The sequence below is a fragment of the Bactrocera neohumeralis genome, chromosome 2 (genome assembly GCF_024586455.1).
Source record: "Bactrocera neohumeralis isolate Rockhampton chromosome 2, APGP_CSIRO_Bneo_wtdbg2-racon-allhic-juicebox.fasta_v2, whole genome shotgun sequence".
In the NCBI taxonomy this organism is placed as follows: Eukaryota; Metazoa; Arthropoda; class Insecta; order Diptera; family Tephritidae; genus Bactrocera; species Bactrocera neohumeralis.
In genome coordinates, this window is record NC_065919.1 from 8,438,657 (window position 1) to 8,454,525 (window position 15,869).

At 34.8% G+C, this 15,869-nt stretch overlaps 1 protein-coding gene across 4 annotated transcripts in view; it reads right to left on the reverse strand.

The window, feature by feature from the left end:
* LOC126753902 (heparan-sulfate 6-O-sulfotransferase 1) overlaps nt 1-15,869 on the reverse strand; it is a 108,027-nt gene that overhangs the window by 90,078 nt on the left and 2,080 nt on the right. For 3 of the 4 annotated variants that reach the window (XM_050465686.1, XM_050465666.1, XM_050465677.1), the window contains exon 2: nt 13,821-15,027. The exons of the other annotated variant lie outside the window; for it this stretch is intronic. In XM_050465686.1, the coding sequence (XP_050321643.1) occupies nt 13,821-14,006 (186 nt within the window). In that variant the 5' untranslated portion in view covers nt 14,007-15,027. The remainder of the gene's footprint in view (nt 1-13,820; nt 15,028-15,869) is intronic. 4 annotated transcript variants of the gene reach the window in all.

The window sequence follows — 15,869 nt, forward strand, 5'->3', positions numbered from 1 at the left end:
CAAAAAAAATTAAAATTTCGGGATTTTTTTTTTTTATCGAAAAGAAATTCTTCGGCCAAATCTTTAAGAATTGTATCTCAAGAACTGTGTAAATTTCATGAATATCGGTTGAATACTTCTCGAGAAACCTTGCCAAACGACTTCAAAAACACAATTTCGAGAAGAACGCGGCGGCGGCGCACTTAGCTTAGCTAGCCCCGAGCGCACAAGTTCTCAAAGCTGTAACTCCGAAAGAGTTACTCGGATAAACTTTTAGGACAATACATATTCTATGGGAACACATCTGGGCTGTAGAGCGGCTGCGGAAGCGTGTGGATGCCGACCTTGGTCGCGTACAGCTGTTCACAAGAAAGGCGACCGATGCCTTTGATGGCAATAAAGACAATGGTCATCGTTTTCACTTTGGATTTGCTCATTCATCCGATCTTCATCAGCGACCACTTCCCGGCCCTTCAAAAAAGCCTGGTGCCACCGAAACACACCAGTTCTTGCTAACGCAACATTGTCCTGGTGTGCAGGATATAATTCCTTTCCGTGGCCTAAAATGAAAATTTATGCGAAATCCGTGAAGAGTAAAAGTGTAGTTATCGCACAAAAAATTTTTAAATGGTGGAAGTTTGAAAAAAAGTTTCGTATTTTCCCTCTTTTTTTTGTGGTTCGGAATTTTTTAAAAATAAAAGAAAAGAAATTCTTTCGAAAGCTCTTCGTAGTGTGTGTAAAATTTCATGTGAATCGGTTGAGTAGAACTTGAGATATCATGCACGCCGTTTTTAGAAAAGTAGTTATGAGAAAAACGAGTTTAAAGTTTGAGAACTAGTCGCGCGCAGTCGGAGTCGGAGTCACAAAATGAGCTGTAACTCGGAAAATAATTTGAATTTCGAAAAATCCTCTTAGTGACAATTTCTTGAAGGGTTATACTATAAAAATATGCAAAAAAAATAGATTTTTTCGAATTTCTAAACCAGAATACCGCCTTAATCGCGTACCTCTGCACCAACGAACGATTTTCGGCTTGCACCACTCACAAAAACACGTCACTCGAAAATGTTTGTCCAGGTGCTCGGAAACAACTGACCAGCCGTTTGCTCGTTAGCTGGGAACGCCCTCTACCGAATCCAGTCGGTGCACGCACGCTCTGAAGTACAGTCGCGGCGGAAGAAAATCAGTCCTATTACTTTCCGGACAAACTTTGTATATTATATTTTTAAAACAAAGGAACTGCGGGCAAGGTTAGGTTTTAGTCTTACTAAAATAAAGGCATTCAGTGAATTGTTATGCATAGAAAAGTCATTATAATAGGATTAGGTTGTCCACCGGTAAACCAAGTCTGATCCAAGTGCACTTCTGACACAAGGAAACATTCTAAGTAAATTGATACCAACTCAGACTCTTGTCATCAAACGAAATCAAAAAAATTTAATAGACAGATTATACAATCAAGTGACGCGCGTGACTTTCTTTTCCCCGCTTGGTTTTCCTTTATTTTTATACCCTGAACAGGGTATATTAAGTTTGTCACGAAGTTTGTAACACCCAGAAGGAATCGTCGGAGACCCTATAAAGTATATATATAAATGATCAGTATGTCGAGCTGAGTCGATTAGCCATGTATATATACGAACTAGTCTCTCAGCTTTTTAAGATATCGTTTTGAAATTTTGCAAACGTCATTTTCTCCTCAAGAAGCTGCTCATTTGTCGGAACGGCCGATATCGGACCACTATAACATATAGCTGACATACAAACTGAAAACATAGTTACTAACAGAAATGCACCTGTGAAGGGTATTTATTTCGGTCCGAAGTTAACGTTTTTTCTTGTTTTATTATTATTTCCCTTTGTTTATTTACTAGCCACCTTCCAATTTTTCGCAATTTTCCAAACGGTTAGTTTTTCGAAAACACACACACGTGCGACATACGACCACGCAGTGCATAATGTCCCACCATGCCGCGTGGGAGTGAGGCGCAAGCAATTGCGGTCGCATCCTTAACTGTTGCCAAAATCCACACAAAAACGCTGCCAAGCGAGCCAGTTGGAAGTTGAAATTTTTCTAAAATGTTGTTTTCTTACTACTGCGGTGTGACGTTGATGACGGCGAGCACTAATACAAATGCATGTATGTACATATATAACTAAGCATATGTATGTATACGTGTAAATAGCTGGGTAAATAACGGCTGACACACAGCAAATCGATGTAAAGTTTACATTTAGTGGGGTAGGGGATTGTACATGCAAAAAATTTCGGTTGCGATATTTTCATATGCATATATGCATTTGCAACATGGCTGCAAGTGGTGAGTATGTGCATATGTATGTATCTATATATATAAATGTGTGTGTGTGTGTGGCGAAATGTTAGGCATTAAAACGGAATCATGCGCCAAGCAAATGTGCGGGTGGAATGCAATTTTTGTTGGCATGTCTGCTCTTTGTTTTGCAGTCCGCCTGAGTTGCCACATTATTATTCAAAAAATAAAAACAGCAAAAAAGGAAGGAAGAAAAATAAACGCTCAGATAAATTATTTAGCAATATTGCTGGTATTTACATGGTACATTAGGTTGGGTACAAAGGAGGGAAACTGGGGATATTTAAAGCAGACTTCTCCAAACTCAGTCCTGTACTAATATCACCAAAGTCCTACATTACACTATACATATGTTAGACCTAACTGAAGATGCTTAAGACCTGTCGCATTGCGGTCGAACTTTTGATTGCTCTATGACAACTATAAATTGTCATTGTCATTGTAATTGAAATTAACGTATTTTTCGCCTTCAATCGTTACATTAATTAAAGCTATCAGATGCTCCCAAAGAACGTCGCTTAAGCCAGAAACAATTGACGTCTAATAAAAAGAACGAATGTATAGTACTTTTATGCGATTGACTGGATATCACCTCAAAATGACAATTTGAATGCAACACAGTAAAAAGTTTAAGCGCAAGAGATTTTTTCAAAAATCTTCTAAAACCATTTTTTTCTAATGTGGACTCCATCATGCTGTGTAAATATAAAAAGAAAAACCCAGTGGTTTTCAATACAGATTATTTTTCATTAGCGTTAATCTTCCCTCCACAGCTTTCAACTGTTCAACGACGTATTTAGCTTTTTGTTATTGTTGAATCCTTTGTAGTTACAATTTTCATTAAGGGGGTAAGGTTTTAAAATTTTTTTTTTGCATTTTTTTTCTAAACGATTAATATGTCGAGAATATTGTGTACAAATTTTCAGTCAATTATAGTCAGACTAACGGAGTTACAGCGTTTTAAACGACCTGACTTTTAAACTTCAAATCGATTTTTCCGAAACCGTTATTTTTGAAGTTCGTGAACATTAGAACTCAAAATCTATTGAACCGATCCCTTTTGAAAATTTGAACATTACTTCTTCACATAAATCAACAGGTAATCAGATGGATTTTTTTTCATTTTTTTCTATTTTTGAGCTAAAATCGCGCTTTTTACTTCCAGGTGCTGCAAAAACTAAAAAAAACCAACTCTTACCTGATTACCTCGAGAAATACATCACCTTTAAAACGCATATCAATTTTTTTGTTTCAGATGATCCGGTAACGAGTTATAATGTTCACCGCTAAACCACTTTTTTTCAAGGCGCTTCTGGAGATTCACCGTCACAGGCTTATTTATTAATATTTTTCATTGAAAATTTTTGTTAATATAATTCAAAAGTTGTACAATAATATGTCATTAAATTTAATAAAATTATATTACTCATGTCGCCGCAAAAAAAAACACAAATATATCCTTTTTTTGCCTTTAGAACCTTACCCCAAACCCCCATTCCCCCTTAATAAGAATAATTTCAACAAAAATTCGATTTTTTTATACTCTCGCAACAATGTTGCTAAGGAGAGTATTATAGTTTTGTTCACATAACGGTTGTTTGTAAGTCCTAAAACTAAAAGAGTCAGATATAGGGTTATATATACCAAAGTGATCAGGGTGACGAGTAGAGTCGAAATCCGGATGTCTGTCTGTCCGTCCGTCCGTCCGTCTGTCCGTCCGTCCGTGCAAGCTGTAACTTGAGTAAAAATTGAGATATCTTGATGAAACTTGGTACACGTATTTCTTGGCTCCATAAGAAGGTTAAGTTCGAAGATGGGCAAAATCGGCCAACTGCCACGCCCACAAAATGGCGGAAACCGAAAACCTATAAAGTGTCATAACTAAGCCATAAACAAAGATATTAAAGCGAAATTTGAAACAAAGGATCGCATTAGGGAGGGGCATGTTTGGACGCAATTTTTTTTTGGAAAAGTGGGCGTGGCCCCGCCCCCTACTAAGTTTTTTGTACATATCTCGGAAACTACTATAGCTATGTCAACTAAACTCTACACAGTCGTTTTCTTCAGGCATTTCCATATACAGTTCAAAAATGGAAGAAATCGGATAATAACCACGCCCACCTCCCATACAAAGGTTATGTTGAAAATCACTAAAAGTGCGTTAACCGACTAACAAAAAACGTCAGAAACACTAAATTTTACGGAAGAAATTGCAGCAGGAAGCTGCATCCAGGCTTTTTTTAAAAATTGAAAATGGGCGTGGCCTCGCCCACTTATGGACCAAAAACCATATCTCAGGAACTACTAGACCGATTTCAATGAAATTCGGTATATAATATTTTCTTAACACCCTGATGACATGTACGAAATATAGGTGAAATCGGTTCACAACCACGCCTTCTTCCAATATAACGCTATTTTGAATTCCATCTGATGCCTTCTCTGTATAATATATACATACATTAGGAACCAATGATGATAGCGGAATAAAACTTTACAAAAATACGGTATTTGAAAAACATGTAAATGACGTATAATGAAATCTCGATTATCACTTTATCATGCGAGAGTATAAAATGTTCGGTGACACCCGAACTTAGCCCTTCCTTACTTGTTTATAATGACGATTGGACATTTGGGACTTCGTTTGCCATTTTCACTGTTATTTTCTGATTGCCGACAATACTTGTGAAGTAACAATGTCTCGTTTCGAATAATTATTTTTCACTTTTGGCTAGTTTATTTTGTTTTTTACAGTTATATGCTATATGCAAACATATGTACGTAATTATGAAAGGAAAACATTTGAAAACATTTTGCAATGCGAGTTCAATGCCATTACCATTCTCGCCATTCATACAGTTATTTTCCTGTTCACCATAAATGGCACTCTTTGGCAATTAACACACAAATTAACATGTTGGCCAACTGCTCATTGCCAAATGCATATACATACATACATATGTATATGAGTGTATGAGTATGTGTGTTTTCACAAAATGCTTACAGTTATTGAACATTTTCATTTTACATTGGCACTCGCATTTCTATCTACATAAACATTTTTTTGTTTTGCTTTAGACCAATGCTTCGGGTAGGCCACTCGAGTCGAGTTGTCGGATTTTCCAGCTGAATTCGTGTGATTTAAGAATTTTTGTCACGCATTGGTTTCCTGCCGTTTGCTGTATTAGCATTTTATCAATGCACGCACGTGCTGACAGCCGCACACACATGTGCATATACAAATACATACGTACTATGTGTGTATATATGTAAGTAATATGCGTGGCTGTAAGTGGACTCATGTGATAATGTTCACCTAACACATGTATGGCATTACGAGTTTTCGCAAATTTACATATTTACACGCACACATATATATTTGTCTTTTTTTATATGTATGTATGTATGTGTGTATGTACGTATGTAGGCGCATAGGTAGAATAATTTGTATTTGCAGTGGCATTGCTCTCTCCGGCGCACGATAAGATCTGTCGCATTGCCGTGTGTGAAAGGTAATTCGAGGGAATGGATGTGTTCTATTGTTAAATTCTGTGATGTGTTTTGTTTCACGCCACTTTCGGCAGTTGGCAACGACAAGCACACACACACACACAGGCAAATGTAGAGGCAAAACAGAGCAGAGAGACAGCCTAGTGTTGGCAGGATTAGCCAGGTTATCGACACACTTTCATTTTTTTCTTGTTCCTCCCTCGCTCTTTTTGCTGTTGCACACGTCGTGTTGTTATTGTTGCTGTTTTTTCTTTCATTATTTGTAGAATTTAGTCTTCGTGTTTATTTACATGGCCATTAAATAACATCTCTTTGCTGTTCTGTTGATTGCGCGAGGGATTTGGTTTGCAGCTCACGCGTGCAGCGGCAATTGTTTGACGGCACAGCGGCAAGACTTTGTCCAGGAATTGTGTTGTGTGTTTGGAAAGCGTAATGTTGTTAAGTGCAGTTGTAAGTATGTACATATGTACTATGTAATGCTCGTGTGGGGAAGGACAATTAGAAATTCTCTGGTTTCGCCACATAAAATTTCTGCAGGAAATGTGTGGCAATAAAAATTTTAATCAAATTTATTATTTTTACGTTGCAGGTAAGCATGCTGATAATATTTCTTTAGCATACTGGAAATATTGCTTGAGAATAATAACAAAAAAGTATATTTTCTTTGAAATGTTGCTTTCTTCAGAACAATTAAAATGATTTTAAAAGCGTTTTAAGTGTGAAATTTAAAGAAATGCCTCAATCAACATGACTTCTTTCCAAAAACTATTCTGTTAAAGTCTGAAATACATTTTATTTATTGCAGTGAAGCTTCTGCGATTACATGAGGCTTGCGATTCTCTTTTCTGTCGCCCATTACCTTCACACGAGCAACTTGTGTTGCGCAAAGTTTTTTTCTCATTCTCTTTCACTTTATCTGATATATCACCCTTTTTACTATCGTCTGAATCAATAAGTATAGCTTCCTCCATACATTTCACAATATCTTTAATTAATTCGATTTTTTCTTCATACTCCATTTTCGAAAATATATATATATATTTGCAAATTACTTAACAAAAGATGAAATTAAATTTTTTAAATATATTCAAAATATTAACTTCAAAAAATATATCCGCAAATGCAACTATGTACTAAAATGCCGAAAAATCAGATGCTACTAAGAACACAAAATGCTGAACATTACTCTTCGCCCCCTCGCCTATAAACCAAATTGCCGCAACAAAAGGTCTGCTCAAAAATATCAGATGGTAATTACAGAAGCCATGTAGAAATAGTTGGTACGCCACGCGCTTCGTCAATAGAGTTTCATTATGACACGAATTTTCCCTCTATTTTCTCTAAATACCACACATTCCTCATTCAAAGTGCTACATCTCAAATAACAATTATTCGACAGCTACGAACTTTCGGCCACGTGTCTTTTGAAGGTTCTTTTCAAGGTTAGACGACGGTATTTGATGCCAACTTATTCATAAAAACAATTTGTATGGACAAATTGAAATTCAAGTGTTTCAAATACAATGCATGTTAAGCCTTGCCCATAATTATGCTATAAAAATCTACTCCAAACAAGGCTTCTTCATCACCATATGTACACATATGTATGTATGTTCTATGAATCCTTTCCAGCTTAGCGATTTGCCAACACATGTTGAACACGCTGTCTTATAAGAGATTCGTCATGATGTTTGAAATGTTTGTTTTGGGTTTCCTCAAGGCAATGCTACTCTGTAAAGGGTTTCAATAAAATCCTTAATATTTGCATACATATGTAAAACATGGTGAGCATATGTTCTCACATAGCTGTCGAATAAGCAGCTTGATTTATTTTGTAGATGGATTTGCAAACAAAAGTCGAAGAAAGGATTCCAGCGCTTTAAATCCTTATTTCAATGCGAAGAACAATCGTAACCTGAACTTGCAGGCGAGTGATGAACGAATACGCGCTAAACTGATTAAAATAATCAACTTAAATTTTTATGGCACTTTGCTTACTTGCTTAATTTGATTGTTTCTCAAACTTCTGACAGCTAATTTAAATCTATTACATTAATTAAGTGAAGCAGCTCGACAACCAGGTAAGTATGTCTGAGCACATTTACATTTTAATGACTATCTTCTGTGTTGTGAGTACTCATTGAGTGGGTAGCGAATTAAAAACCGGATTGAAAACAAAATTGATAATTTATTACCAACGAATAAGCGGTCAGAAACGAGTTTAAAAATACAAAATTTATAACTGAAAACGTAATAAAAAATAAAGTAAAATATAGTAATTAAACAAGAAATACAATTCATTTTATTTAACTATAAAAAAATACAATAAATTTTATTTAATTATAAAAAATATAATGAAATTTATTTAATTATAGAAAATACTATGAATTTTATTTAATTATAAAAAATAAAATTAATTTTAATTAATTATATTTTAATAAAAAGATAGTGACTTTGTAAATTTTATTATACAAATGTGGCTTTTTTAAGATGTGATTTAATTTTTATTTACCAAAAAATTACAAACCGGTTTAAGAACAAAGCTTATAGCTTACCACGGCAGTATAAGCCTTCAAAAACTCACCATTGTTAAAAGAGAAATAAACAATTTATACAAAAAAAAACAAAAAAGAAAAATAAAAAAAAAATGTTTTTTAATACACAATAATTTAAGTATTTTTAAGCAAATAGCAAAAGATCTTTTTTTATATTATTGAATAATAATTTTATAATTTTTTAGGTTAAAAAATAATTTTATTATTTTTTATAGGTTCATACAAATTTTATTTTATTTTTTATTACACTTTTGTCATATTAATTTATTATAATTTATTGATTTTTAATTTTTTGTAAGTAAATATGTTAATTAATATTTTTTAACAATTACTTTATAACTATAAATTCATTAAAATAATGAAAAATAAATAATTTAAGTATTAATTAATAAACTTAACTTAATTAACTAATCTTACTACTTACATTAATTATTTTTCATTACTTAATTAATAATTATGTTACTAAACATTTTTGAACAATTCATTAATAATTAAAATTAATTAAAAATAATTAATTTAAGTAATAATTAATAAACTTTATTTAAATAACTCATCTTACTGCTTAAATTAATCATTTTTCATTAATTGATTGAATTTATGGTATAATTATAAATAAATCGTTAAAAAATGTAAAGTAACATAATTATTAGTAAAATTCCATTAGTTTATTGCTTAATTGACTTATTAATTATTTTTTTATTAATTTATAATTATAATTAAATCATAAACGAATTTTAAATTTAACAATAACAAAAAAAAATAGTTAATATATTTACTTTTAATAATTTTTTAATGATTTAAGTTGCTTAGATTTTCAATAGTTTTATATCAAAAAATTTAAGGTAGTAGTCTGGTAACTTATGCCTATTTTCATGATTTTTTTGGAGGGTGGTTTTTTATAAGAAAATAAAAATGAATTATCTTGAAAATTTAGAGTGTTTTTATTTACATATGGAAAATATAAAAAAAATTTATTTGGAAAAATTTAATACTTTATTACTATTGTTATTGTCACTCGAAGTTGGAACCTCGAAAAAAAAGCACTTGGGTGGCCCGGGTGATTTTGGCTCTTGATGTTAGCCGACATCAAATATTCTTAATTATTCTTAATCTATAGTCACGTCATTCTGGTCGAAACTACTGAAGTTAAATTTTAAGGGTAAAAAACAAAATGGCGGACTTTGAAAAAATAAGTCCTTTTATTTTAGCAAAGAAAGGATTGTAAAATAAAAAGTTAGGGGTGAAAAAATTCTCGTTAGTACCGACGAGAACTGTTAAAACAATGTTAAAATTTGAAAGCAATCGGTTGAGAAGAAAAAAAGTTAGGACCCGGGCCGATCAGAAAAACAATGTTTTGAAAAAAAACGAGAAAGAGGATTCCGAGGCGCTCTAGGAAACTCGTTATAACTCCCGCAATACTTCGAATTTCTGTCTGAAATTTTCACAGTATATTCTCAAGACATTGTACTTTCAAATTCAGCAAAAAAAATCTTCGATTTTTTGAACCCAAGTTACCAGACTACTACCTTAAACTCGACTTCGCTCTATTTATCGCTAAAAAAACTAGAAAATAATAATACCTCTATTTATTTTCAATTTTTTACAACTGTCAACAGATAGGAAATACGAATATATGTACATATGTATGTATGTATGTATGAAGTTTAGCTATTATTGAATTTATGCTCAGCTAAATCTGTATTGCAGTTGACGAACATAAATAAAATACTTGATACATACATACATATGTACAATAGACACACATACATATGTATGTATACCTGCAAGGTTACTCGTGATGACCAGCACATCAACAATAGCATTTAAAACGAACATAAAATATACAAAAATAAATGAATTAAAAATAGACGATACAAATATGATTTTATGTTTTCGCCTCGCTTCCGCTCCCGCTCCCGCTCTCACAGTCTCTCGTCTTCTACATGCTGTTCAAATCGAAAAACACCGACTCGCTTTACACAGACCACACCAAGTGCAGTGCGAACGGTGTGGCGCGACTAGCCGCGATGACATAATTCGACCAGCGTTTTCACGACAGCGACGACAGCAGCTTGAGGGCGTTCACGTTGCAGGGAAAAGATGAAATGGAACAGCGCGCGCGTCAATTGTCACCGAACAACTCAATTAAAATTTATAAAGCGGTACAAGCGCACACACACATACACATGTATGCATACAAGTAGGTATATTCAACGGTCATATATGGGAGGATGATGACGGTGCGCTTTGCGGCACACACACAAACATACAGCATGTTTTGCGCGCGCCGACTATAATTCAAATTGGATTATGTTATTTAATTGTAACATTTCATTTGCCATAAATCAAATCGCAAATTAGCCAGAAGAATCAGCAGCGACGTCCGCATATGTATGTACATGGCTACCTAAACACAAACGTATACACGCACGTGTTGGCATGCGCGCCTACGAACGCACTAGGAAAAAACAGAAAATATTCAATTAACGGCAGCAAATCTGTGTGCACATTCATTCGCACATACATACATAAAAACATATGTATATACGCGGTTCAAAATAGATGTCCGTTTGTCTTTTTATGCAAATCGGTACGACGCGCTGCGCTGCGTGACGCACATTTTAATTTGACGACTTCACATATTCCTGCTCACTCGCTACATTGCAACTTGTCCACTGACTTGGCAATTAATTTTATGATCTACGCGGCAATCAAATTTACAAATTTAGCAAAACCATTAGCAATTGCCCGCACCAAAGCCAAAGGCAGTAAGCGCGCGAAGACTGGGAGCCGAACGCGGCATGAAAAGCCATGCGAAAAGCTTACAGAGCGTAGCATTGTTTCTGCGTAGAGACCTTGAAAAGGCAACGAAGAATTTCAAATAGAAATTCCACTGATCTTTGAGGGGAATTTTTTATTTGTTGACTACTGTGCGCTGATTGAAAACTGCAGAACGCCAAAGAGTCTGAGCAATTTGGCTAAAAATGTCTATTGGCGGCGCAGAGGACGGAAAAAGAAAATACAATTATAAAATTAGCTACAACAAAAGTACTTAGAATTGCACATATGAATGTAGCAGGCGGGCACAGAGTATTGTGCGCGAGGAACGTTGCACGATACAGAAAGCGTTTTCAAATTTTTTTGAGATTTTTTGTTTGTTATACGAGGGGTGCTAATGCGAATTGTGAATACAAATTAGATTGTCAAGTGCGCAAAGTAATGAAGAATAGCTGTGAGTGATATTTACTGGCACATGAGATACAAATGTATATTTGTAGATAAGAAAAAATTCAAAGAATGCCGAGAAAAGTTGATTTAATAATATACGTATCTCGCTCTCTCGTAAACTTGATAATACTCGTACGAGTTAATGGGATTAACACAAAGGCTTCCTTCTGTGCAAGGCTGCTTTGTTATATAAATATGATCAATATCGGTCTACAAACCGGCTGGTGGTAGTTTCATAAAAAGTTTTTTTATGTGGAAATACACTTAGAGAAATAATAGTGATCACAATGATTCTTTAGTGGTTTTAAATAATTTTCCGGAGGGGATATAAACCCCTGAAGTGTCAACATCACGAAGTTTTAATTTGAATTCGGTTTGGCTGGAGATTTTCAAAGCTCTCCGAGGTTGAAATTGTTTAGAAGCATACATTCTTCATAACTTACCCTACTGGTATTTAAGGGGTTACATGGGCATACGCTTCAAACAATGGTTTTTTTCTTATTTAATTCTATAACATCTTTAATTCTCAAGTTGATGCGAGTAATAGTTTTGGACACCCATGTACTTATATGGTCACTCAAAAATTTAAACGCGTTTTTCTCGAAACTCTGTTTTCGAAGTCGTTTGGCAAGATTTCTCGCGAACTACTCAAAGGATTTTATTGAAATTACACACACATTTTCGAGATATAATTTATAAGTTCTTGAAGGAAGAGTTTTTTTTCTTGTTGTAATACAATTATTTTAAAAAAAACCAAAACGTCGAAAATTTTTCACCAAAATAAGCATTTTTTTCTAAAAACGTCTGTCAAGAATGCAAGTTACACTTTTTTGTTTTTCCTTCATGCAATACCTAGTTTATGGTCTAAATTAAAACAATGTGTTTTTTATACTTTTAATAAACATGTAAGAAGTTCTGCTCTCAAAGCGAAGCAACTTATTTACGAGGAACTGCCGGAAAAGACGTTGTAATGGCCGAGATTGGGAAATTTTCCTTTGAAAATTCCACAAAATCTTTGTAAAATATGAAGCTTTGGCAGTATAAAATTTTGAAAAAAATATTTTCAATTTTATACATCTAAAAAGAACATTTTAAATGGCTCATTTTTTTTGGAGGAAACTCATGTAATCCTTTAATCCACTTAGGCTGGCGATATTTTGAGATATTCCACAAAGAAAAGATGATATTGAGAATGGTATTACCGGATCTGAAGCATTTAGGAAAAGTTTGATGAAGTGGTTATCCACATCTTGTCTAGGGATAGGGTGTGTTATCGGCGATGTCAGCTGAAGGGGTATACAGCTATATATATAATTTAGACTTGGGAATAATTAAGTATGTTGGCAGAATAGGATGTTTATGGTAATCAGGGACTCATTGCATAGGAGACAGCTAAGTCGGAAAAGGTAGAACCTAAAGAGATATAAAAAAAAAAAAATACTACGAAAGGATTTATTACGAGTATGGCGAATACCGTTGGTAATTTTATGACTGCCACGAGCTATTTCAAGACCAAAGGTTTGAGGAATATGCTGTATGAGATATACGATGTTCTAGCCAATATTCAGCTCAGAATTTTCTTAATATTACAAGAATTAACTCGTTTTCGCCAAAAGATATAGAATAAGTATCAATAAGCCTACTCTAAAAATAATTGTATTATTATTACTAATTTTTTTGAACATTTTATATCTTTTATTGAATTTTTCACATCTAAATTTTCTTTAAGACATTTTATTTGTATTTTGTGTTTTAGTTGCGTTCAAAATGCTTAATATGTTTTACAAACGTATTTTCTGTTTAATATAAAATCGTATGTTTAAAAACCAAAAAAAATCGAAAAACAAAAAAATGAATTCTATAAAAAAGATAAACGAGCAGCTGATAAATTTTGAAACTTTTAAACACTAAAGCTTTTATTATAAATAAAACTTAATTCTCAGAAGAATTTTAAAAATTTAGAAGTCATACATAGCACATGTGGACAGAGTGTAAACAAAGTGCACAAAAAGTAAATTATTTCGATATAATTTTTTATAAAAAAAGAAAATAAATATATTTATGAAGCAGTTTTATTATGCAAGCGACTCGCAAAAGCAGCACACGTAAATCACTTCAAGTCAACACTTCCACACACATCCACACAATAAAAGCAGTCGTAAAATGCACTTTACGGTAAAAAAAGACTTGGCCCTGCACAATTATCACTTACCTGATCTTGGCAGAAGTAACCGAATCCAATAATACCAGCAATTGCCAAAAAGAGGCAAAATAGGATAATTGTTCGTATTTTGGAGCGTGGTTCCATTTTCTTAATCTCGTAAACACCGCTAGGCAGAAGTAAAGCAAAATCACTATCAACTTGTACGGAGACGTTCTTTTGCATATCCACTGGCATGTTCCGACATAGGCAACACGAACTACACGTACGATTTTTATTACCACACCAACGGAATATGCCGACTGCCAGCTGCTGTCTGCATCACCATCAACGCCTCACTTCACTCTTTCATCGCACGAACGAAGCAGCGACGAACGAACGAACCAACAACACTTTAGTTTCAACAATGCGGTTGTAACGTTCTAGTGGCTGACTGATTTAAAGTGAATGCTTTGGCTATGGCTGCTGCTTTAACAAATCCCCTTAAGAAAAACTGTAAATGCGAATGCGAATGACGGCGCTTAAGTCGAGACGAACGGTACAGTAAATTCTAATAAAAAAGAGGTTAAATGGGTATAATGGAAAACTGAATTGTGCTTATAGCGGCAATAACAGTGGGGCGGATTTGGATGTTTTCCTTTCGTCGAATGAATGGAAACAATGCGGGCGTGCAGGTTGGTTTTGCGTTGTTTGTTGGGGTAAAGGGATTAAGTCCTCAGCACGCTTTCCGAAATACGTTGCTAACGAAGCATTCACGCTGTCACGTCGCCACTTGTATCGCGAAAATTCCACTCTTTCAAATGCGATTTAAGCTTATTCCAGCCGCACAACCACTGACGCTGGCGAGGCCGCCGTCGTCGGCGCCGCCGTCGTTGTAATCGATGTTGGCACCGTTGATGGCGATGTTAAATTCTGTATGCGAAATGCTCAGCATGATAAACGCTCTGGGCGCTTACCTATGCGTCGATATTTGCGTGGATATGCGAAATTTGCTGAATGGCTGTGATTGTGGATGTTTGTGTGTTTATTGATGTTTTGGTATTTTCAGCCATCAACCGGGCACAGTTCAAGCGTTGCTAATTTGTGCCATCGGACGTGTTGCACCTATTTGTTCGTTTGCTTTTACTATTCACGGCAATTTCTCGGTTCACCTCAACAATGCATCACAACTACAATGCCGTGCAGAACGAAAAAAAATATTTCGGAAAAACCATTTAATCGCGACTGATAGCGGTGTTTCACTGCAAGAGAACAAATTCTGCAAAAAGACACAAAAAAGTTTGGTGAAAGTTAGTTACTGAACACTTGCTTTTAAAAATGAAGATAAGTAAGAGAATATTTATGTAAATTCAAATTATTTAGCAATATTCAGCGGGGATGTCCCTTGCATTGAGCTATTATTGTGCTTGTTAAATATTTTATAGATTTTAGAATAAATTAGTTGACTGTCGAACCTTCTTAATTTGTTGTTGACCTGGATTAATATCAGCTCAATAACTGTTAAGTGAGGTTAAAAGGATAAGTCGACGTTGCGAGTTTTCGAGAGAAAGGTTCTGCGAAAGATTTATGGTCCTTTGCGCATTGGCCACGGCGAATATCGCATTCGATGGAACGATGTGCTGTATGACATATAAGACGACATTGACATAGTTCAGCGGCTACGCTGGCTAGATCATGTTGTCCGAATGGACGAAAACATTCCAGCTCTGAAAGTATTCGACGCAGTACCCGCCGGGAGAAGCAGAGGAAGAGAAAGACCTCGACTCCGTTGAAAGGACCAGGTGGAGAAGGACCTGGCTTCACTTGGAATATCCAATTGACGCCACCTAGCGAAAAGAAGAAACGACTGGCGCGCTGTTGTTATCTTGGCTATAATCGCGTAAGCGGCGCCAGTACAGAAGAAGAAGGTTAAAAGGACGATACTGTTACAAGCGCCAACAGGGATCTCACTTGGACAACTCAAAACACCAGCCTCCTTTATTACCTAAATATTTTTTATATTCTTAACAAAGACCCTCAAAAATCGACAAAGCGCTTTGTGCCTGTCTGAAATTTGTTGAGGTGACTCACATAATTTTCGGCCATCTCTCCGCTTCACCG